This window comes from Muscardinus avellanarius (assembly GCF_963383645.1).
Source record: "Muscardinus avellanarius genome assembly, chromosome: 8".
Taxonomy (NCBI): Eukaryota; Metazoa; Chordata; class Mammalia; order Rodentia; family Gliridae; genus Muscardinus; species Muscardinus avellanarius.
In genome coordinates, this window is record NC_137794.1 from 4,971,927 (window position 1) to 4,996,219 (window position 24,293).

Consider the following 24,293-nt stretch of genomic DNA (forward strand, 5'->3'; position numbering starts at 1 on the left):
CCTAATCTCAGATATCTTCAGGAAAGGCTTCCACTAAAAAAGCAAAACTATCCTTTAATTGACTATTCTAATATATATTCTGGCTGTCAGGGAGTTTATGTAAAACTTAAAACCCCACTGATATAATTGTTTTATAGTTGAAGAGGAAACTAGAGCATGATTAATTACTACCTCATTTTAATTCTCTTACTCACTCAAGCCAACATAGAGGTTCATTCAATAGTTATTTGTTGAGTGCCTATTATGTGTAAGTCCTTATTCTTAATGATACTGAGTCCGATCTTAGAAATGTGCGTGTGTGTGTGTGTGTGGGGGGGTTATGAGGTATTGAACCCAGAGGCATACTACTTCCAAGCTATGCCCCCAGCCCAGTTTTATCCTTTATTTTGAAATAGGGTCTCACTAAGTTGCTGAGGCTGGCCTTGAACCTCCTGTCTCAGCCTCCCAAGTGCTGGGATTACAAGCACGTGCCACCACACCCCACTAGAAATCTTTAAAAAGAACACAGGATAAAACCAGGTACCTCAGATAGTCAAGAGTCAGATTTTTACTTTTTTTGAACAGTGATGACGAGTTTCCATTTGCTATCTACTGTTTGATGAGGGACTCAACTCTCTGAGATATTATTATCCCCCTTAGTTTACAAATTAGGAAGTTAAGGCCCAGCAACATTAAGAAAGACAACCCAGGGCACGTGGCAGAGCTTGGACTGTGTGAACCCCTAACGTGCCCCAAAATAGTTTCAGCATGCCTCTACCATCTAGCACCCCTTTAGGATACAGGACTACAATGCACCAATAAAATATATATACATATATAAATATAATACCTTAGAGTTATAAAAATGCTTTCACATATTAACTACTCTAATTTTCCAAACAGCCCGGCAATACTTAGTACTGACTAATAATTAGGTCTCATTTTTACAGACAGCACTGCCGTTTATTATCTACTTAATTCTACTTAATACTGGCTAAGGATGCCCATTGCCTTTATCAGCTAGGACCTGCTTCATGGACCGCTCACAGAATCCCATTAAATATCAGTGTCCTTATTTCATAGATGAGCCGTCGGGACCCCAAAAGCACAAGTGGCTTGACCGGTGCAGTGGGAGCCGAAGTCCAAGGCTCCCTATCCTGTGTTTTTTTTTTTTTTTTTTTTTGGCAGTCCTGTCCTATTACTAATGCTATGTCACAACAGAGGGTTGGATATACAGTTTAAACTCCTTGCCCAGGAAGTTATCTGGTGAAGTTAAAGGAAATCGAATCCAGATTTCAGTCCCATGCCCGCACCTTATTTAGCTACGTGATTTTGGTCTTTTTGTCTAAAATGTTGCTTGGGAGTAAGACTTGCCTTTATGAGATTGGTTTCTTGGAATATGAAGAATGATTATTTTTCTATCTGAAGATCACTTAGTGTAACTCTGAATCGTGAGTTATATTTGTGGGATAAAGCCAGGAAGTACGCCAGGATCAGGTATATAATAAGGACCGGAGTCTCGGCTTAACCATTTACATTAATGTACCTTTATTCAAATTGCAAACTCAGGTAAATATTCCTTCACATTGAACTGAGTAACAGTTTTCTTTAGCTCTGTTGATGACAGTAAACCTCAGATAAATGGCCAGATGTATTTAATTATTTCCAGTCAAGGAAGTATGTCCTATTTAGACAGTCTTTAAGTAAATTGTTTCTGAATCGAACAAATAAACAAGAAATAGCTGAAACTCAACTACTTTAGATAGAAAAGCCAAAGGGCTTTAAAAGGAATCATCTCAGAAAAAACTTCGTCTTATTATGTTCTCATTTTTATTTTTAGAGATAAACCTGCATTGTCTGCTCAAGTAAATTAATAGTTTTTAAAATTTAGCCTTTTATTTTTGAAAAGTGATGGGTGATGGGATAATTTTAAGCCTATTTCAAATGTATTCATTTTAGTTATTTTATGTTTTAAACATGAAAATGTTCCTATGTTACTAAGAGGTTTTTTTTTTTTTCTTAAGGTAAGCATTAATACTTACTGAAGTCTCCTGTGCTATTATTCTTGTAATACTTGTCAGACTATGATTTTAGGTATTCTAATCCTCCCTCCCCTTTTTAGCTGAGGAACTGAGGTTCAGTAGGATTCAATAATTAAGCTAATAATTAATTAAGCTAATGATAATTAAGCTAAGCTAGGCATGGTGGCACACACTTGGGAGGCTGAGACAGGAGAATCATAGGTTTGAGGCCAGCCTCAGCAACTTTGTGAAACTGTCAGTAACTTAGTGAGACCCTGTTTCAAAATTAAAAAAATAAAATAAAAAATAGAGCCAGGTGTGGTGGCTCACGCCTTTAATCCCAGCATTTTGGAAGCTGAGACTGGAGGATCGCAGTTCGCGGACAGTCTCAGCTACTTAGTAAGGCCTTTTTGTAACTCAGTGAGACCCTGTTTCAAAATAAAGAATAAAAAAAAAAAATAGGGCTGGGTGTAGTTCGGAGGTAGAATGCCCCTGGGTCCCATCTCTAGTACTGCAAATAAATAAATAAATAAATAAGTAAATAAATAAATAAATAAATAAAATAAAAAGGGCTGAGGGTACAGATTGGAGGTGGAGTGCTTCTGGGTTCATTTCCCAGTGACCCCACATACACTCACTTGAAATTAAATTAAATTTTTAAAAAGCCAAATCACATAGAAAATAGAAGTCTCAGAACTAATTCTGACCATTCCGAGGTTCATGCACATTCCAATCTACTACGCTGTCCCGTAAACATTCTGGTCTATTAGAATTTTAAAAATTAACATAAGCATTTTAGAGTCGGTCTTAAAAACCATGTATTAAAGGAAATTTGCTTATGATTGTGTTTGGTTAACCTTCCAGTAAGAGCCAAACGGTTTGCAATAGTGCACGCTTTCTACTGTTGGAAACAGCAAATTTACCTTGTTTTTCTTATGTAGGCTGAAGGTTTTTAATAAATCTACTTGGCCTTGAGTTTTTACTCCAAGAAACTCCATCGAGATGCATCAAAAGACATTGTTAATTCTTAGCAATTAACACCAGCCAGTTTTCCGCTCACTATTTTTTATTATTCTAGTGACTGTAGGTAATACTAGTTCACATTCCAAACAGGTGACATTTTAAAAACACTTTTCAATAGGATTAAAAAACATTTCCCTGTTCTCCTGTCTTGAATCATATTTTCATTGTTTGAAACTCATATGCTTAACATTCAAGCTGGGTAGGGGAGGAAGCTTTTTTAGTTTTGAATAGTGGTTGGCTTGGACATTTAGTTTTCTCTTTTTCTTAAAGGTTATTTTCTATTTTAATTTAGCAGGAGCATAATATTGCCTGCTCCTCTCATTTCTACTCTTGTTTGCATGCCGTCTACCTATTCTAATCCTCACCCCTGTCTCTTTACTGCCCATGCCAGAAAGTACCATTCCATTGAGCTGTCTGCAAAGAAGGGAGCCTCGCTAGAATCAGGGAGTCATGCACTTTCTTTGTTTGTTTATTTATTTTTGTGGTACTGGGGTTGGAACCCATGGGCATTCTACCTCCAAGCTACACCTCCAGCCCTATTTGTTATTCTTTATTTTGAAACAGGGTCTCACTGAGTTACAAAGGGCCTCACTAAGTAGCCGAGGCTGTCCATGAACTGTGATCCTCCTGTCTCGGCCTCCTGAATGTTGGGAATTACAAGTGTTTGCCACCACGCCTGGCTTAGTAATGCACTTTAAACCCAGAAAGCCCGTCTGAAGGGTAACAGCTGGACATGTAGCACTAAAAGACACAGTAGACAGGTCTTTCCTCTTTCTTTCTTTCTTTCTTTCTTTCTTTCTTTCCTTCTTTCCTTCTTTCCTTCTTTTTCTTCGGTACTTGGGATGGAACCCAGGGGTATTATACCTCCAGGCTACACCCCCAGCCCTATTTTTTTTAGCCCTTATATTTTTTAAAAATTTAAAATTTTTAATTTTAATTAATTAATCAATTAATTATTTCAGTACTGGGGATGGAACCCAGGGGCATTCTACCTTTGAGCTACACCCCCAGCCCTAGTTTTTAGTCCTTTTTCAAATTTTTTGAAACGGGGTCTCACTGAGTTGCGGAGGGCCTCACTAAGTAGCTGAGGCTGTCTGCTAAACAAGATCCTCCAGTCTCTGCCTCCTGAATGTTGGGATGACAAGCTTGCGCCACCACACCCAGCTAGTCTTTTTATTTTTGAAACAGGGTCTCACTGAGTTGCAAAGGGGCTCGCTAAATAGCTGAGGCTGTCCGCGAACCGCGATCCTCCAGTCTCAGCCTCCCGAATGCTGAGGATTACAGGCGTGTGCCACCATGCCCGGCTGTAGACAGGTTATTTAACCAAATTAATTTTCCAGAAAAAAAAATTCTAACCAAAAATAAGTAAAACATAGCCAACGGCGGAATTTTAGAGAATATGGAAAATAGATTTCACTTTGTAAAAACAACCATAGGAAGCCAGTTGTGGTGGCGCACGCTTGTAATCCCAGCATTTGGGAGGCTGAGACAGGAGGATCACGGTTCGAAGACCTCATCTACTACTTAGTGAGGCCTTTTGCAACTCAGGGAGACCCTGTTTCAAATTAAAAAATAGAAAATAGGGCTGGTTGTGTATCTTGGAGGGAGGATGTCCCTGGGTTCCATCCCCAGTACCACAAAACAAAAACAAAACAAAACAAAAAAAATAGCAGACTAAATTACCATTAAACTCACCGAATAGACATGTTGATGTGAAGAGAGATAGGGAATCCGTGCGCCCTACCCCTTTGGTTACTTTGACTTTATAAAACGTCTAAAAAGCGTCTCGTTCCTTGGGGCATGAAAGGGCCAGGCTACTGGAAGGAGCAGTGCCTTGTATATTGTCATTTGGGTGGGAGGTAGCGAAGGGCTGTCGTGGCCCGTCTACTAAAGATGCGTCTCTTCCTTTTTCCAGACCCCAGGCAGGCACAGTCTTCCCCGCCGTGGTCCTACGACCAGTCTTACCCCTCTTACCTGAGCCAGATGACAACCCCGTCTATTCACTCCACCACCCCGCTGTCGTCCACCCGGGGCACGGGGCTTCCTGCCATCACCGATGTGCCCAGGCGGATTTCAGGTAAAGACTGAACTTGAACTGAAAACCGTGGGATGGGCCAAGGCTGTCTTCTCTACACTCACAGTACCCGTAGTAGAGGCCTGTGGTCAGGGGCTCGACAGCAGGCAACTGGGTCTTTTGAATTAAGGGGGTTACCAAACACCTGACAGAGAAGTTGGGAGACTGAACACCCGCCGGGGATGGCACAGCTTTTCTTATGATGATGACGTGGGCTGCCCCCCAGTAAGTGTCCTGCTGAGGAGGGGGCACCATCTCCTAACCAGGGCCTTCTCCCGAGAGTCTGATGAGGCCGGGTCTGCCTTTGCTCTTTTTCTATTCTTTTCTTCACATTTGCCTGTCGACCATACTACAGAAGATGGTACAGACCGTTGCCCGTTAAGGCTCACAGATACCAGGTATCCAATTTAGCTGCTTCCAAGGTACAGCCCTTGTGAATTTAGGATTCTTATAATAAACTGGTCGTGGGAAGTGCAGGGAGGCCCGGGGGAGCCTTAGCAGGCCGTGGGTGGCCCTGAGGGCCTAGCTCCCGGCACATAGCACACTGCTGACTCTCTGGGTGCCCGAGTACTCCAACATTCACTCTTTAAAAGGCAGCAAATTCAGCCGGGCGTGGTGGCGCACGCTTTTAATCCCAGCATCTGGGAGGCCGAGACAGGAGAATCACAGGTTCAAGGCCAGCCACAGCTATTTTGTGAGACCTTCCAACTTAGACTTTGTATCAACATAAAGAATAAAAAATAGGGCTGAAGGTTTAGCTTGGAGGTAGAAAGGTAGAATGCTCCTGGGTTCCATCCCCAGTACCGAAAACAAAACAGAACAAAACAAAACAAAACAAAAGGCAAATTCATCATAGGTAGCCAGAAAGCATCGTTGGTAAAGATTCTATGCTGACAAGTAGAAAAATAGGAAATGTTGGCCCCCTAACCAACCCACACGAGTTCTGTGAATGAGACGACTCTCTCTTCCTCACCTGACACTCGAGCCACACACTGTTCCTCTTCCCCCCAAAAAAGAAAAACTATGTAGACCCCCCCAAAGGAGCGGACCCAGTGCAGACTAGCTGCCGGACACTCTGTGCAGCGTCGGGCCCCGGCAGCCGTGTGACTCTGGCCAGGTTAATGCCTTTGTTTCTCTTTGTGTTTCTGTCTCTGTCTCTCTCCCGCGCTCGTTTTCCGCAAAGCTCGAAGCTGCTCCTCTCTCCGCTGACTTGCTACTGACAAGCTGAAGCCCCACCAGCCGGCTTGCAGGTTTTGATTAGTTCAGACTTCTTTATCTCTTTCACCTTGGGAGGAGGGAAGGCTTATGTTTCTCAAGCCAAGAGCAGGAGAGGGCTGTGTGGTCCTAAGGCCTTCACATTTCCTGCTGCACATGGACTTCCACGGGGGTGAGTAGGGAAAGAAGCCGGGGTGGAGGGAGAACCGCGAGAGTCTTTGGAAAACCGGGCTACCACTTTTCAATATGGCCACCATTCATGCATCATGGGGTATTCATGGGGGGGCGGTTGTGCAGAGTGTAGAATTCTGCCTATTCTCTCCCTTGACTGGAAACACTGTCTCCTTTAGGCAGCTATACCTAGAGATGCAGGCCAGGAGGCCAGAGGCCCGAAGTGGGACTGCCAAGGCCGGGGTGGGTGCAAAGGCCCAGCGGCCAGTGGTGATGAGCTAGTTCTGGTCATTCTTTCTGTATTTCCTACGAAGCGTCTGTTGTATTTCATTTCACATAGGGACTCCCAAGGATGCTTTCCAGAGCAGATCTGTGCAACCTTGCCCTTGCTCAGACTTTTTCTGGGCTTTTATCTGCCCAACCTTCTGTGGCTGAAGCCAATTTTGCTATTTATTTTTCCCTGTAGCAGTACAAAACAGAAAAAAAAAAAAATCCCAAGGAGTGGCTGGAGCTTTAGAGACAGTCATCTCTAGCATTTTCTTCCTGAGTTGTTTTTGTATAAGAATTCACCAGGAAAACCATTGAAAATAACATTTAAAAGGGCCCCACATCATTGGATAGTCATCCTTGTCTACTGTTTACATGCATGAGGTAGACCAGCCGAATTATTTTGAGTCAGCTTATTGAGAATTACTTTACAATTTTCATGAAGCAACACCCCAAGGCTGCCTGCTCCGATAGAGAAAGAGACGGGAGCAGAAACGCGTCCTTGTCGGGCCTTGTGGTGATCTTTGGCTAAAGGTAGACATGAACCCCGCCTTAAACTGGTTTCCAGGTGAGTTTAGTCCAGTTTCCTCCTCCCTGTCTAGCATCTCTGTGAGTTGTTACCGGTGAGGGAGTAACAGGAGGCCAAGGTGGGAGGGTCTGTATCAACATTACAGAGAACAGAAAATCCCTCTTGTCAGCCTGGAGGGAAACAGGAAGAAACAGCTAGACAGGGGCTGTCAGGGGACCGAAGGCTTTACCTGACCCTGCTAGAGGCTGTGGGGCGGCGCCTGCCCGAGGAGCACCTCCCGATGAGGCCCAGGGACCCTCACTTCCCCGGGGCCCATCCTGGGACCCTCTTGGAGTGGAGTCTGTCTCAGGTACCCAGTGACCAGGTTACACAACTTTTATTTTATTATTAGTCTCCTATGTATCAAAAGCCATCCTTAATATTCAGGACCCAGAGGCTCCTACAAATGAGACTTAATACCGAGAGGGGTTTTTGGGGTCTTATTATTATTTTTTTGATGCTTTTGATTTGATTTGAGCTCACTCCTCTGTCTAGTCTTCATGGTGTGGCCAAATAATACTGTTTCCCTGTAGCAGGGGCAGCTAAGACACTGACTTCTGCCACTACCCCCAAGGAGTCCTGAGGTCAGTTTTTGAACTGCTTTCTGCGGCAGTTCATGTTCTATGGATGGAAAACAGTTCTCATCTCACTAGCTAAAGGGATACACAATATATTCTTCTATGATTTGGGGTTGAGAACAAATAAAGTTCTTCATTCACAGAGTAGAATTAGAGATTCAGATCTTAGCTTGAATTCCGGTTCACACCAATATAGGCACGCCTCTTACTTCTCCGAAATCTAGTAAACAGGGGAAGTAATATTTATCTCCTAGGACTTTTGTGAGAATATAAAGTGCTAAGGGCAGACCTGACATGTGCCAAATATATTATAGTTGATATTGTGAAGCTAAAATCATTTTTAAAATTGTATACTCCCATATAATTTGCAGGCAAGATTTGGCTTGAATGAATCAAATAAATAAAAATCTAAATTTTTACAGGTGATTATTTGTTTGACAAAATGGATCACCACAGAACATGGTAAAAATAAAAAAAAAATCTCTGGGAATATTTAAATGAATGAACCCTCCCGGGTCATTTGAAAAGCACTTAACACAGTACCCGCACGTAGAAGCACTCACACATTTGCTGTTATTATTGTACCGAAGTGAAGTCAATATTTATAGAGCTAAACACAGTTGGAAGCCATCCATAAAAAGTCAGTGAAGCTTTAATTAAAAAAATAGTTGTTCAATTGTGGCATAAAAGGGGAAAATGTTGAGTTACAGTTAACTAGGCATGATAATATTCTGGTCCAAGGGATCTTAAGAATAGAAGCAACCAGAAAGAGCCTTTAGAAAGATATGCTTCTAAACAGGGTGTGGTGGCGCACGCTTGTAATCCCATCATTCGGGAGGCTGAGACCGGAGGATCGCGGTTCGCAGACAGCCTCAGCTACTTAGTGAGGTCCTCCGCAACTCAGTGAGACCCTGTTTCAAAATAAAGAATAAAAAATAGGGCAGGAGGTGTAGCTCGGAGGTCAAATGCCCCTGGATTTCATCCCCAGACCCGCAAAAAAAAAAAAAAAAAATATATATATATATATATATATATATATTCCTTTATTTTTAAAAAAAGAAAGATATGCATATATATATATATATATATATATATATATATTCCTTTATTTAAAAAAAAAAGAAAGATATGCTTTTAGCTGGGCGTGGTGGCGCACGCTTGGAATCCCTGCGCTTGGGAGGTAGAAACAGGAGGATCACTCAGGTTCAAAGCCAGCCACGCTGTCTTAAGAAACCATGTTTCCAAATAGGAACCCCAGTACCACAAAAAAAAAAGAAAGATATGCTTCTAAAAAACCCTGAATGTTATCCTAAAAGATCACCCCAAAGACAGATGCTGAGTTAATTTGCTTGAAGACCTTAAGAGGCTCCCCTGTTACAGCTTCCTTTGTTACTGTTTTCCTCTGAGTAGTTTTTCAAATGTGGCTATGGTGCTAGAACTTAATGAATTAAAATAATAACAGTGATGAGATTATATAGTTTCTGTAGTCTTCAGATACTTTTCTGGAAGCCAAGTTGTAACTAAAATAAGAGAAAATGATAAAGGCATATTATCTATTATCTCTACTGCAGAAAAAAAGACACAATACTAGATGTCTTGAAGTTCAGAGGTGCAAAATAAGGATTCAGGAATTATTTCTTCACCTTAGATAGCCTTAAATAGTATAACAAGAACAATTATATTATACAAATTATAATATTATAAATATTAATTAATATAATAATTAATATGGATATATGTTATAAGTTATAAAGAGCCAAATTTGGTGGTAATACCAGATACTCAGGAGGCTAAGTTTGAGGCCAGCGTGGGCAACTTAGTGAGACGCACAATAAAAAATTTTAAAAAATGGCTGGGATGTAGCTCAGCGGTAGAGAGCACCTGGATTCAATCTTTAGTACTCCCCTACCCCCCCCCCCACACACACACACAGAGTCAGGATAGCAGTTATAGGTTTACAGCTCAGCAATATGTAATTGGCAAACAAGGTCTACTTTGTTTTAGTTAGTTTGGATCATACTCAGTTAAATTGCAGAAATCAAGTACTACTTATCAGAAACTAGTCTCAAGACAGTATAGTGCAGAAGCAGCCCTGGACGGCTTGGTCCTCCTCCTCCTCCTCCTCCTCCTCCTCCTCTTCCTCCTCCTCCTCTTCCTCCTCCTCCTCCCCCCCCCCCCCCGTTTCCTCTCCCTCCTCCTCTTCCTCTACCTCACTTACTCTCAGTGTGGGCTTCTCATCAGCCGTATGTATCTAAGTAGCATCCTTGCCCACAGTGATTCTCTACATTCTCCACTTCATCTTGCATAGAACTGAAAGAATACTTACTCTCCAGAGGTCACCAAAGCTCTTTCTTGGCGATTCTGTTAAAGAGCAAGGTGCGACAGCGTGGGGACCAGCACGCTGTGTGTGACGCAAGCCAATGCAGGGCTTTGGAATTGTTAGACTGTTGTGACCCATGGCATTTTGGATTGTCAAAGCACTTTTGAAGCTTACCGCAAAGATTATAATTACTTTGTTTTTAGTGGTGGTGGTACTGGGGATTGAACTCAAGGGCATTCTACCTCTGAGCTACACCTCAGTCCTCATTATATTTTTTAAATTTGGAAACAGGGTCTCATTAAGTTGCTGAGGTTGCCAGCAACTGCGAGCCTCCTGTTTCAGCCTCCCAGGTCTGGGATTACAAGTGTGCTCCACCATAGCTGGATATAATTACTTTTCTGGAGTCATTACACAATAATTGCTGACCCTCAAATTGTATTTTATGAAAGAATTCTATCATGGAAAGAAACACAACTGTTTATAAGTATGGTTCTTGATATGGAGGTCAGATGCAAGCTCTTATATTCTTTGATTTTTACACTTTTCTGAGTGCATTGTAATCGTACATTATAGCGAGGTCCAGAGCGATACAAAAATACAAGTCCACAGTATTTGGTTGGTCGTCTTCCTCCTCCTACCCCCTCGCTCCTCCTTCCTCCCCGGACATGTGAGTGAGATTGCCAGTGAGACCTTCATATATGGATGCAACATTATTTGCACTCTTTTCTCATCAAGCCTCCTTTCCCCTCCCCTTCTCCCTCCCTCGCCCCCTCCCACCAGTCTGCCGGTCTCTTTCCTCCTTTATCTTTAGTCCCTTACGTTTCCTATTTTCTTTCGAGCTTCCTCATATGAGAGAAAACATATAACCTTTGGCTTTCTGAGTCTGCCTGACCTCACTTAGCCTAATATTCTGCAGTTCCCTCCGTTTTCCTGAAAACGACATGGTTTTGTTCTTCTTTATGGCCGAGTAAAACTCTCTTGTGTAGTGTACCACGTTTCCCTTATCCGTTCATCCTTTGATGGATACCTAGGTTGCTTCCCTAATTTGGTTGTTGTGAATCATGTTTCTATAAACATGAGTATGCACGTTCCACTATTGTATTCTAAGTCTTTTGAAAAGATACCCAGGAGGCGCATAGCTGTCATATGGTGGTTTCTTTTGTAGTCTTCCACAAAATCTCCACAGTGCTCGTACTAATTTACAATCCCATCAACAGTATGTAAGAGTGCCTCTTTCCCCACATCCTCTCCAGCATTTATTATGGCGTGTATTCTTGATTACTTTCATTCTAACTGGACTTAGATGGAATCCCTGAGAGAGCAGAGCATGGTGGTACATGCCTGTGATCTCAGTACTTGGGAGGCTGGGACAGGAGGAGCACAGGTTCGAGGTCAGCCTCAGCAACTTTGCGAGATCCCGTTTCAAAATAAAAAATGAAATTGGACCAAGGGTGTAGCTAAGAGGTAGAATGCTTCTGTGTTCAACATGTAGTGTGAAAAAAGAAGAGAGTGTGTGAGCGCCCAGAGCATGGAAGAAAATTTTGCTAGCTTCTCCTCTGATAGGTGACTAATATGTAGAATGTATAAGAACACTTAACACTAAAAACCTAAACAACCCAATCCAAAAATGAGTAGTGGAACCGAATAGACATTTCTCAAAAGAAGAAATACAAATGACCAATAGGCCCATCAAAAACGTTCACCATCATTAGTCATTGGGGAAATGCGAGTCTGATTATCTTTCTAAAGGAGAACCCACGTGGGTGTTCTTTCCTCGCAGATAGCTCTTTCCTCGCCACCTGTCTGAGTGCAGTAGCTTTGATGAGCCTCAGTCTGTACCACTCCTTGGTGGAGGTGAGGGGAGGACTCGGGCAGGCATTCTTCCGTGGGTCTGGTTATTGCAGACCCCTTGGTGCTGTCCGGAGGTCTCATAGAGACCCAGGGTACATTTATCAGAAACACACAGGGAAAGGTCTTGGTGTTGGCTGCTTCAGTTACTCTGAGAGTGGCCGCTACAGGTTATATGAAGGAGTCTTCTCTGTCTTTGTGGGATTTTTATATACTTTTAAAACATAGGATAGCCGGGCGTGGTGGCGCACGCTTATAATCCCAGCACTTGGGAGGCTGAGACAGGAGGATCATGCAGGTTCGAAGCCAGCCTCAGCTATGTAGTGAGGCTCTCAGCAACTTAGTGAGACCCTGTTTCCAAATAAAATACAAAATAGGTCTGGGAGTATAGCCCAGAGGTAAAAAGCCCCTGGGTTCCACCCCCTGTACCACCCCCCCCCCAAAAAAATTAAACGTAGGATAGAGTTAAAATATTTACTTATTAATTATCAAAATATATAATTATGTTATTAATATTTTGGAATTATATTTCATGTTTAAGCAAATATTTAACTATTAAAATATTAATTAAGTGATTAATATTTACTGATTTGGAACTATTTTTCATGTTGAAGCAAATACTTAAATATGAAAAAAATTTCACCTAAGCACACAGGATCATTGAATACAATAAGCCTCTAACTTCATGACCCTCACTTGCTGCAGTATTGTGTTTCTAAGGGTTAGCAGAATAGGCATTGCTAACGTGATTTTTATTACCACCACAAAATCTAAAAATTTCTAGTGGAATAAATGTGTCCGGTCACTCATTGTCAATCGGAGGCTTCAGCCCCAGTGGGTTCGATGTCATTCATTTTAAAATGTCCCTCACAGTCCAGTCTGTATTGAGTCTCTTGAATCAGGGCTTTGAACCCACCAGCAAGGTGTATGTGGACATTTATTTTAGCAGAACATTATTTTAGCTTTCAACTCACAGGGGGAGCGACGCCTTAAGAGAGGTTAAAAGGAAAACTCCAGCAATTAATACTAATAAACCAGAAAGTTAAAGCAACGGTAATAAAACACTACAGCATCTAGTTTTTACTATAGACCCATGCCTTTATTAAGAGCCACCTGTTTGGTAAACATAGCTCTGCCCCGGCAGCCATGGGCAAGTAATTAACTTTAATAGGAACTACTCTTATTTTGAAGAAGTTCTCTGTTTAAAGCCACAGAGGGGGGAAGTTATTAAATTTAATGGACCCTAAACAAAGGCAAAGCCCTTTTTAAACAATGGAATGCTCAATACTCTCTACTTTATCAGCTCTCCACTTTATCAACTGTGATTGATTGCAGTACTTTCTGCATTCTGTAAGTTAAAGTTCATCTTGCTTTTTTAAGGAAAGAAAAAGGGCTATCTTCTGATAAGAGTAGATACTGCTTTAGTCTTACTTAACCCTCAGTTTTCTCAGTTTTTTGATATTGAAGACCAAAGACATGGTCTCCATTCCCAGTAGATGGGTTGGAGATAGTTGGCTCTGCTCACTAAGTTGACTAAGCGTGACCGTTTGACTAACCTCACGGAAGTAACAACTCAGAATGGAACCTATGGACAGCATTTCACTCTCGTTTTATACCTGGGCTCTTGTCAGTTATTCTGTGTGGATTTATTTCTGACACACGTACAACCACCCACACATAGGAAACAGATTCAGTAATGAAAGGAACTGTGTTTATGCCGGGATGGCCAACACGTAGTTATACATTTTACTAAAAGATTTGCAGCGATCTCCTTTTCATAAAAATAAACTTAGGAGTGTGAACCTCATTTCACCAAAAGTATTCATCGTCTCATGATACGGTGGCCTCTGTGGTGCTCTGATATCTCAGGAAAGGGTGGGACAATTTAGGAAACGCGAGTTTGATTTTTAACATCACTAAAGATTTTTTTGTACTGGTCTAAGATAATCCGTTAATTTATTATACCTCAGTTAACCCTTTTAAGTGAACTACTTCAAGGATGCTTGTGTGTTTCCAGAAGTTCTACAAGGAATAAGATGACATCTGCTCATTTGGTCTTAGGACTTTTAGTAAAAGAAAGTTTGGTAGGGGAAAAAAACTGAGTTGCATCCTTAGTTTCAAAAGAATAGGAAGATGATATTGTAAATACATTTTTAAGCTAACACTTTATTTTTTAGAGCAGTTTGAGGTTTACAGAAAAACTGAGCAGAAAGCGTAGAGCTTCCATCTCCTCCCCCACCACCTCCCAATTTCCCCTATTATTTACATCTTGCATTTGTTACAACTGATGAGCCAGGAGCAGCCCACTGTTAGAAAATTAAGCCTGAAGGGTACATTACGGTTCCCTCCCTGTGCTGTGCAATTCTATGGGTTTTGACATATATGTGGTGGTGTAAAAAAAAAAGTATTCCACTATTACAGAATCATACAGAATAGTTTTTCCGCCCTAAAAGCCCTTGCATGGCGCCTGTCCATCTCTCCTCCCAGTCCCTAGCAATCAGGTATTTTTACTGTCTCTCTGGATTTGCCTTTTTGAGAATGTCATGTAGTTGGAATCATAGAGGTTTCTCGGAATGGCCTCTTGCATGTAGGAGTATGCAGTTAAATGTCTGCCGTGTCTTTTCATGGTCTGATCGTGTAAAGCTTTGCTTCCCACTTAATAGTGCCTGTTGTAAGGATGCTATTGCATTTCTTAACACAAGGATGCTATCTGTGCACCTGGGAGACAGCACTCCCCTACTTCCTTAGGTCAGCGTCTTTGCCGCTGCTATTTCTTGTTAAAAGATTCCACGTGTTTCCTCTGCATGGGAAGGGGAAGCTCTTTCTCTATTACAGAAACTGTGATCACATGGTTCTCCATATCTTTAGTGTGATTTTTAACTAAAAATCTTAGCCAGGCATGGGGGCTCACACCTGTAATCCCGGTACCTGGGGTGCTGAGACGGGAAGATTGCAGGTTCAAGGCCACCCTCAACTATTTAGCAAGGCCCTCAGCAACTTAGTGAGACCCGGTTTCAAAACAAAAAGTAAATAAAATAGGGCTGGAGGTAGAATGCCTGCCCCTGGGTTTGATCTCCTCTACCCTCCCCCCATATTTTTTTCTTAATTTTGCCCATAGACAAATTCCTAAATAGCCACTCGAAGGTGGTCATTCATATTGACTCAAAAACAGAATAAACTTAGTTAAAAATAACAGTCCACTTCTGTGCCTGCCTCGCCAGGGTAACGGGTGCCCCTTTTCTGTTACAAACGCCTGGAACTTCTGCAGTGTGCACGTTGCTCCCTCTCCGGGTCCACTTCTCTGCAGTGGGGGGCAGGGCCCTGTTGCTCTTTCTTGGGAATCTCTTTCTGGACCACTACTTTCCTCTGGGAGAATCATTCTGGTATCTACGCTCCTCCGTATGTCCTCTCTGTCCTCTGGACATATCTCTAATGGTCATACCTTCCTTCGGTATAATAGTTTGATGATGTGCTATTTCCCTTTATAGAAGATAAACGTCTAGCTGGGCGTGGTGGTGCACGCTTGTAATCCCACTACTTGAGAGGCTGAGACAGGAGGATCACAGGTTCGTGACCAGACTCAGCAACTTAGTGAGGCCCTCGACAACTTAGCAAGACCCTGTTTCAAAATAAAGAATAAAAAAAGTGCTGGGAGCATAGCTTGGAGGTAGAATGCCCCTGGGTTCCATCCCCAGTACCCCCCCACACACACACACACACAGAGAAAAGAATAAACAATAGGGCCGGAGGTATAAATCAGAGGTAGGATGCCTCTATGTTTTCTTGAACGTTTATAGCTCAGTGGAGTTTGGGGCCCATAGTAGGTGCTTAGTAATGTGAATGAAACAAGAATTAGTGGGGAAAAAAAGCTGGAGGAGAACAGAGGAAGGAGGAAATGTGGGACAAAAAAGAAAAAAGAAGCAAAAAGATTTTGCTCACCTGGAGTAACAAACAGGGCAGAACAAGAGAAACGTTTATTGCTGATAAGGACAGGAAACGGCCCAGTGAGCGTGTGTAGAAGCGCTGTGTATGTTTATCTCCAAGTCTTTTATTTTGCAATGTGTTTCACATTTAAAGCACATATCAAGACCGCATCTGTTTCCAGAACTTACAGCTAACAAGTTAGTGATAATGCCAGGACATACTTTAGCTCTAGTTTGAAACCCGGTGATCAAATAGAATTTGGGATTTCTAATTTCGAGTCTGACATTCATTATAGCCATCCAGTCATAAAGTGTCAAAGTCTCTTCTGAGAAAGGATGGAAATCCTGTTAACTCAGTTGTAACCCGAAGGCAAGCTATTTCTCTTAAACACACACACACACACACACACACACACACACACACACACACGATCTAGTTTTGACAATTACTAGTGGTTTTAAAGTCTTACTTCTCCGGGCTGAGATTTTCTTGCCCTCCTCCTTCCCTGTTCAGCTCTTCCTGTGTGAAGTGGTTTCAGGTCTTTTCTGTCCCGTTTTCTGGGGATGCTGTAGTTGGTCATTGTCTCTCTTAATGTTTGGTACCTATGGCCAGATTCCTCCTTTCACCTCAGCTTCTGCTAGTGGAGGCCCAAATAGAGGCTACATCATACTATTTTCCCATATTTGTCTCTTCCTCCTCCTCTTCTTCCTCCTCCTCCTCCTCCTCCTCCTCCTCCTCCTCCTCCTCCTCCTCCTCCTTCATCATGCGGTACTGGAGGTTGAACCCATGGCCAATCTACCTTCCAGCTACACTCTAGCCCTATTTTTTTTTTTTTTTTTGGCGGGTCTGGGGATGGAACCCAGGGGCATTCTACCTCTGAGCTACACCCCCTGCCCTATTTTTAATTCTTTATTTTGAAACAGGGTCTCACTGAGTTGCAGAGGGCCTCACTAAGTAGCTGAGGCTGTCTGAGAACCGCGATCCTCCCGTCTCAGCCTCCCGAATGCTGGGATTACAAGCGTGCGCCACCACGCTGGGCTTATTCTTTATTTTGAAACAGGGTCTCACTAAGTTGCAGAGGGCCTCACTAAGTAACTGAGGCTGGCCCTGAACCTGTGATCCTCCTGTCTCAGCCTCCCAAGTCCTGGGATGACAAGTGTGCGCCATCATGCCGGGCTAGATTTGTCCACTTTTATGAAGCTACATTTTTCCCAAATTTAAGATTTTACAGCTGCTTTTTAAAATCCATGGGTGGTACTTCCCGCTTTTTTTTTTTTTATTATTAGACTTTATCTCACTTGATTTCTGCCTACCAAGAGCTTTTTATTTGTGTGTGTGTGTTGGGGGTGGTACTGGGGATTGAATCCAGGGACATTCTACCTTCAAGATATACCCCCCCAGCCTTTTTATTTTTTATTTTGAAACGAAGTCTTGCTAGGTTGTTGAGGGTCTTGCTAAATTGCCGAGGCTGGCCTTGAACCTGAGATCCTCCTGTCTTTGCCTCTCAAGTACTAGGATTATAGGCATGTGTTACTGTGCCTGGCTGTTTTTTTAGACTATCATAATGTCATGCAATATATTATTAGCGTCTTGAAGTCCTTCCTACATAAGAAGCCTCTCTTCAGTTATTTCAAATCATCTCAACAAATATTTAGCATGTGCTTAAAATGTGCTTAGGCAGTTAAGAAATGAAAAGGACGTAAAAATATAGTCTCTGCCTTCAAGAAGTTTTCCATCTCATTCAAGACACAGCGGAAAACCAGGATGGTGCAGTTACATTATGATGCCGGCTCATGTCGATGTTCGATGCTGAGAATTTTAGTAAAAGGAGACCTCTTTGGCTCCGCAGCTCTATTAATTCACACCCATGATTGACTTAAAACCATATTCTTTAGGAATTTTTTTTTCAAATCAAGTCTCTTCAGGTTACAGTTTAACTCTGGATTGCTTCAATAATTATACTTTCAACTTAAAAAAATTAGCTCTGTTGGGAGGCCGAGACAGGATGGTCACAGCTTTAAAGCCAGCCTCAGCAACATAGGGAGACCTGCGGCAACTTAGACCCCGTTTCAAAATAAAAAAAAAAAAAAACATAAGCCGGGCATAGTGGCACCCGCTTGTAATCCCAGCATTCGGGAGGCTGAGACCCTCAGAGGACTGTAGTTCGCGGACAGCCTCAGCTAATTAATGAGGCTCTTTTCAACTCAGTGAGACCCTGTTTCAAAATAAAGAATAAAAAATAGGGCTGAGGGTATAGCTTGGAGGTAGAATGCCCCTGGGTTCCATCTCCACTACCACAAAAAATAACAAAAGAAATAAAAAGGGCTGGGGATGTAACTCAAAGGTGGAATGCCTCTGGGTTCAGTCCCCAGTCCCACAAATAAATAAAAGCAAAATAAACCAACAACAACAAAGAAAAAACAAGATATGACAAGATAGCTCGATTGAAAACTCCCCAAGGGTCTAGCTTTCTAATCCTTTGCTGTCTCTCCATAACTCCAGCTAAATCGAAAGCTCCCCTAGGCCCAAAGCCCAGCCTCCTAATCTTCTGTAATTCCTGCTTAGTGGTCTGTTTGTCTGTCTCATGGGAAGAACCTGCGGCCAGCAGGAAAGTACCCAGCAGTATGTGTCGCACTTTCGGGGTTCCTACGCTATGGTTGTCTTTAGGGGCTTCCTACTGGATATTGAGGTGGGGTTCTGCAGGAGACTAATGGCATTTGCTATTTACCTTAATTTCATATTCCATAAATGCAAATATAGTTCTAGCAGGTGATATGGGATTTGCCAACATCTCTGATCAAATGAATGACACTCTATAACATATATGTGCCCATATGCATGTGTTTACCTACTTGCTACTTTTAGCATAGATTTACATGGAAATATTCTTTTTCTTTAATGCAGTACTGGGGATGGAACCCAGAAGCTTTCTACCTTCAAGCTACACCCCCAGCTATATTTTTTAGTCTTTATTTTGAAAGAAGGTCTCACTGTTTGGCAAAGGGCCTCACTAAGTAGCTGAGGCTGTCCGCGAACCACGATCCTCCAGTCTCAGCCTCCCAAATGCTGGGATTACAAGCGTGCGCCACCACACCCAGCTACGTGGAAATATTCTCGACAAGCTTATTATTTGCTGACATAAATGTCAGCCAGGGCAATACTTGTTTCAGGAAAAAATAGGACCACTGAAATCATGAGGACAGAGTATTATTTTGTGACTTCATTGAGCATTGATGTCTCAGGAAATCCAAACTGATCACTTCTGCTAGAAAAGGCACATAGAAATTGCATGGTCACTTTAAGTTAGGTTTGCTGATACATAGAAATAGTTGTTCATGGAAACCTTTAAAAAGAGAAATCAAACAAGTAAGAAACTTCTTTTTTATAATTAAAATACCACATGATAAAATGCAAACAAGGGTACTTTAGCACAAATTGTTCCAAGTCATTTGTGGGTAACACTTTATTTGAAATGAGTCAAAGTCATTTTCAGACTTCTTTCTTGTTTATTTTCTTGAAAAACAGACAGGAAGGCATATATTATTAAATTGGGTTGGAATTTAAGGAATTTAGTCTGAAATAAATCTAGGACCTTATTTGACTGACAAAATTATTATTTTTTATATGCGACTCAAAAAAATAGTGAATTTAAAATCCCTGAAAGTTATGTCAACAAAAATAAAGTGCTGCTCAGGTAGTATTGTTCCTAAATATTTTGAAGGATTTTTTTTTTTTTTTTGGTGGTACTGGAGTTGGAACCTAGGGGAATTCTACCACCAAGCTATACCCCTAATCCTATATTATTATTTTATTTTTGAAACAGGGTCTCACTGAATTGCGGAGGGCCTCCCTAGGTTGCTGAGGCTGGCTGCATACTACTGTGATCTTCCTATTTCAGCCTCCCAAGTACTAGGATTAGAAGCATGCACCACCATGCCTGACTTTGAAGGATTTCTTACGGAGGAAGGTGTCATTATTTTCCACAGAGACTGTGGCCTTAAATGACCAGCCTAGAAATATAACTAAGCGTGGTTGACTGAGATAAAAATCAGGGTCGTAGAATCTAAAGTGTATTTTCTCTCTCTTCCTCTCCAACCAAATTGGTTGCTGTTCCAGCAACCTAGGGTAATTAGTAATAAGACTACAGCTAAGAAAGTAATAATAACAAATATAATGATGCTTATAAACACACTCCACCTGTGCCAAGAAGAGTTGTGATTCATGAGAAATCAATAATAAACCCACTGATGTGGTCATGGTAAATCCACAGACAATTAAGACGAATATTTCCTAAATAAAAAGTACAAAGGAAATAAAACCGGGCTTGGAAAAGAGGAGAAAGCCTCATAATAGTGCTGTGGTATTCATCGTTTAAGAAAACAAACCCATATGCTCCCAAACTACACCTTAGGAAAACAGTACATTTTCAGTGTGGCTTAAAGGTACACAGAGAGTTGACCTAAAAGATCACACACACACACACACACACACACACACACACACACACGCAAAGATGGAGTTTGGCCCTCTAAATAGCAGAGAAAGCCACAGTTGATCTGATCTGAGAGGTTGGCAGGTGTCCCTTAAAGGGTTACTAAGACCTCAGATAACCTCTTTAATCTAGCAACTGCTGAAGCATTCAATCGGGTCATTCAACCCCTAGGAGGACCTACCCCAACACTGAGACAATAGTAGTATTCCATAAAACTGTGTTGATTTGGTTTATCAGGAAAACATTTCTTCCAGGGCCCAGGCATGTAACCCAGTGATTAAATGCTTAGCATATCCAGCAGCATGTTGGACACAGGACTTGGTTGGGAACTCAGGGACCTCTCTTTTCATTTTAAAATTTCTTCTGGGTTCTCAAGGAGGCCCCCTGGACTTCTGTGGGTCTTAGTTTCCTTGTGCGTGAACTGAGTTAGTTGGGCAAGATGTGTTCTAAGGTAGAGCATGAAGTTTGGGATGTCTGTGATTCTAACGTAAAGGCGTAGGTGAGGAGGAGTCAGGGACACTGTGAGCCTGTACGAGGAGTGCGGGATGGATGCAGTATTAAGCCACCGGCAGATTTTGAGCAGGGTCATGCAGGAGATGGATTTCTGATATGAAGTGGCTGCTCCAGCTGTGGGGTTAGAGTTAGGAGCAGGTGAGGAAGGCAAGCACTTGGGAGGCTGTGGCGGTCCGTCACTCTGGGATTCATCATTCTGGGCTCCATCACTCTGGGATCCATCGCTCTGGGATCCATCACTCTGAGCTCCATCACTCTGGGCTTCATCACTCTGGCTCCATCACTCTGGGCTCCATCACTCGAGCTCCATCACTCTGGGCTCCATCACTCTGGGCTTCATCACTCTGGGCTCCATCACTCTGGCTCCATCACTCTGGGCTCCATCACTCTGGGCTCCATCGCTCTGGGCTCCATCACTCTGGGCTCCATCACTCTGGCAGGAGGAAGGTGGCTGGAGCTTGCCTGGAAGGGTGGGAGGAAGGGAGATACTGGAGTGGAGAGAAAGGTAAGTTGATCAGGGTTTAGTTAATGCTTTCTTCCAAACGTTAGTTTACTTTGAAAGGAATACTATCACATCTTCAATAACATTTTAATTATGTTCAGAGACTATATTGATACATCCCCTAACGAAGTGGTAGTTTAGGAATTCTACTTGATTTCTTAGGTGGGTACAGAAGCACCAACCTGGAAAATTCAGTCCAGAAATCTAATTTGACAACCAAAATATGTTGCTTGATTAAAAATTATTAATTTTCAGCCAGGTATGGTGGTGCAAGCTTGTAACCCCAGTACTTGGGAGGCTGAGACAGGAGGATCTGGGTTCGCAGCCAGCCTCAGCTACTTAATGAGGCCCTCTGTGACTTAGTGAGAACCTGTTTCAAAATAAAGACTAAAAAATAGAGCTGGGTGTATAGCTTGGAGGTAAAATGCCCCCAGGTTCCATCTCCAGTACTGCAAAATATATATATATATTAAGTTTCAGTAATCAGATTAAAGTCATCTGATCATCCCCAATTGCTCCTTTTGGCACTGGGCAAACCCAGCTTTAGGTACAATGAGAGGCAGGGATGGGATGGCTTTGGGGGGCTGACTTACTATTGGTTCTCTTCTTCCCCTTAAAGCACAGGGATGCGTTTTTCATATCTTTCATAGCTCCTACACGCCTGTTCCTTTTGCTGCTTTTCTGCAGGGCTGAAATACAAAACATCACATATTGTGTGTGACCAGGCTGGCTCCCCAGGTGCCGACTAGATGGTGGCGCTGGGTAACGTGTGCCAGCAGCCGCACGGTGAAGAGACCCCTGGGTGGGGGCTGGCGGGGACCACAGGGCTGCGACACCAGCATCTGTCCTCCTTGTGAATAGACTTCACAAGGGCAGCTTCTTCCAGGGGACCGAGAGATTGGGGTGCATCTTAGCTAGAAAGGCTCTTGAACTTAGAAGGACGAGAAGCTTGCTGTAAGTAGAATCTCAACCACAGCTCAAAGGACGGGAGAACGCTTCAGACGGAAAGACTGTCGACGCGGCAGTTGCCCTAGGCTGTCACTTGCTCTTCAGATCTGTCCACGAGGCCTTACAGACAGAGTCTTCTTCAGAAAACTTTCAGTTTAGGGCTACTGAAATTAGCTTCAATCCGGACATGGTGGCGCACCCTTGTAATCCCAGCATTTGGGAGGCTGAGACAGGAGGATTGTGGTTTGTAGACAGCCTCCGGTACTTAGTGGGGTCCTTTGCAACTCAGCAAGACCCTGTTTCAAAATAAAAAAATAGGGCAGTTTGGGTAACATTCATTTCCTGTTTCTTTTTGGGTTTTTTTTTTTTTTTGGTGGCACTGGGTTTCCTGGAAGCCCTTCTACCTCCAGGCTACACTCCCAGACCTATTTTATATTTTTATTTGGAAACAGGGTCTCTTAAGCCATCGCGGCTGGCTTCAAACCTACACGATCCTCCTGTGTCCGCCTCCCAAGTGTGGGGATTACAAGCGTGAGCCACCACGCCCAGCGTCATTTCCTGTTTTAAAAGTAACAGTATTCTTGCTGTGCTTTGACATAAGTTTCCTCGTCTGCTTGAAATCCCCAGATGCAGAGGTGTGTGTTCTGGAAACCACACTAGGGCTATTTGTTTGTTGGTCTGTTTTAAAGAAAAGAAGGAGAAGAGTAGATAGAATTGGGGCCTGGAGATCACATTTCCCAATGAACTGAGCGGTTGAAACTGTATCTGTGATAGATTTATGTTGAGTTTGGGAAGCTCAGAGGATGCAGAAGATGATGCAATTCGAGGGGGATGCACAGCCGGGCGTGGTGACACACGCTCGTCATCCCAGCATTCGGGAGGCTGAGGAGACAGGAGGATCGTGGTTCGCAGACAGCCTCAGTTACTTAGTGAGGCCCTTTGCAACTCAGTGAGACCCTGTTTCCAAAAATATAAAGACTAAAACATAGGACTGGGGATGGAGCTCAGAGGTAGAATGCCCCTGGGTTCCTCCCCCAGTACTGCAAAACAAACAAACAAACAAACAAACAAACAAAAAAGCCAAACACACACGCACACACACACACACACACACACAGACGCACACACACACACACACACACAGAGTGACCAGCAGCTACCAAAAAAAGCTGTCATTTTGAACAGGATTACGATACATAGACGGGGGCTCTGTGAGAAGGAGGGGCGCTTTCTCCCTGTGCGCCCAGAGGTTTGAGTCCTGTGCACAGCAGATGTCTATCCTTAGATTCCCCTTTGTAAGACCAGGGGAGGGCCCAGCCTTGCGCATGCTCACAGTCCACTCTGGCCTGAAGGCTTGCTACTGATCTTTTCCACCACAGTATTGAAAATCACCACAAAAGTAGGCACGGAGATAGGTAACGAGGACCTGGAAACTGGAAAGCCAAAGATGTGCTTGCGCTGCAGGTCTGTGGAGACTTTCCAGGCTGGTATCTGCAGAGCCACGGCTCGTGCCCGGGGTCCCTGCAGGTGGCTCGGTTGCTCCTCCCTTCTCTCTAAAAGGGAAAGACCATTTCCTCAAGCTGAATGCCACCGGAGGGTCCTCCTACCAGTGCTTTAGTTATTTATTTGTATGCTTTGATGGCGTGTTGGGATCCTACATCATAGGATTCAAAGCGGTAAATAAATAGATGCCTCATCACCTTTTCCCTGCATGCTGCTCCCTCTCTGCCCCTTCCTCTCTCCCCAGACATGTCAGTGAGGTTGGTAGCAATCCCTTCATGTGTATAAAGAAAGCCTCATTTTCCCCTCCTGCCCCAGCCCCTTCCCCTGTTTACTGGTCTCTCCTCATT

General features: G+C 42.9%; 1 protein-coding gene across 1 annotated transcript in view; it reads left to right on the forward strand.

Annotated features, from left to right (window-relative positions):
- The window catches only part of RUNX2 (RUNX family transcription factor 2), a gene marked incomplete at both ends in the record, with an annotated part of 220,112 nt that overhangs the window by 176,562 nt on the left and 19,257 nt on the right, over positions 1-24,293 (forward strand). The window contains one exon of the mRNA XM_080700355.1: positions 4,939-5,100. Within this exon, the coding sequence (XP_080556481.1) occupies positions 4,939-5,100 (162 nt within the window). The remainder of the gene's footprint in view (positions 1-4,938; positions 5,101-24,293) is intronic.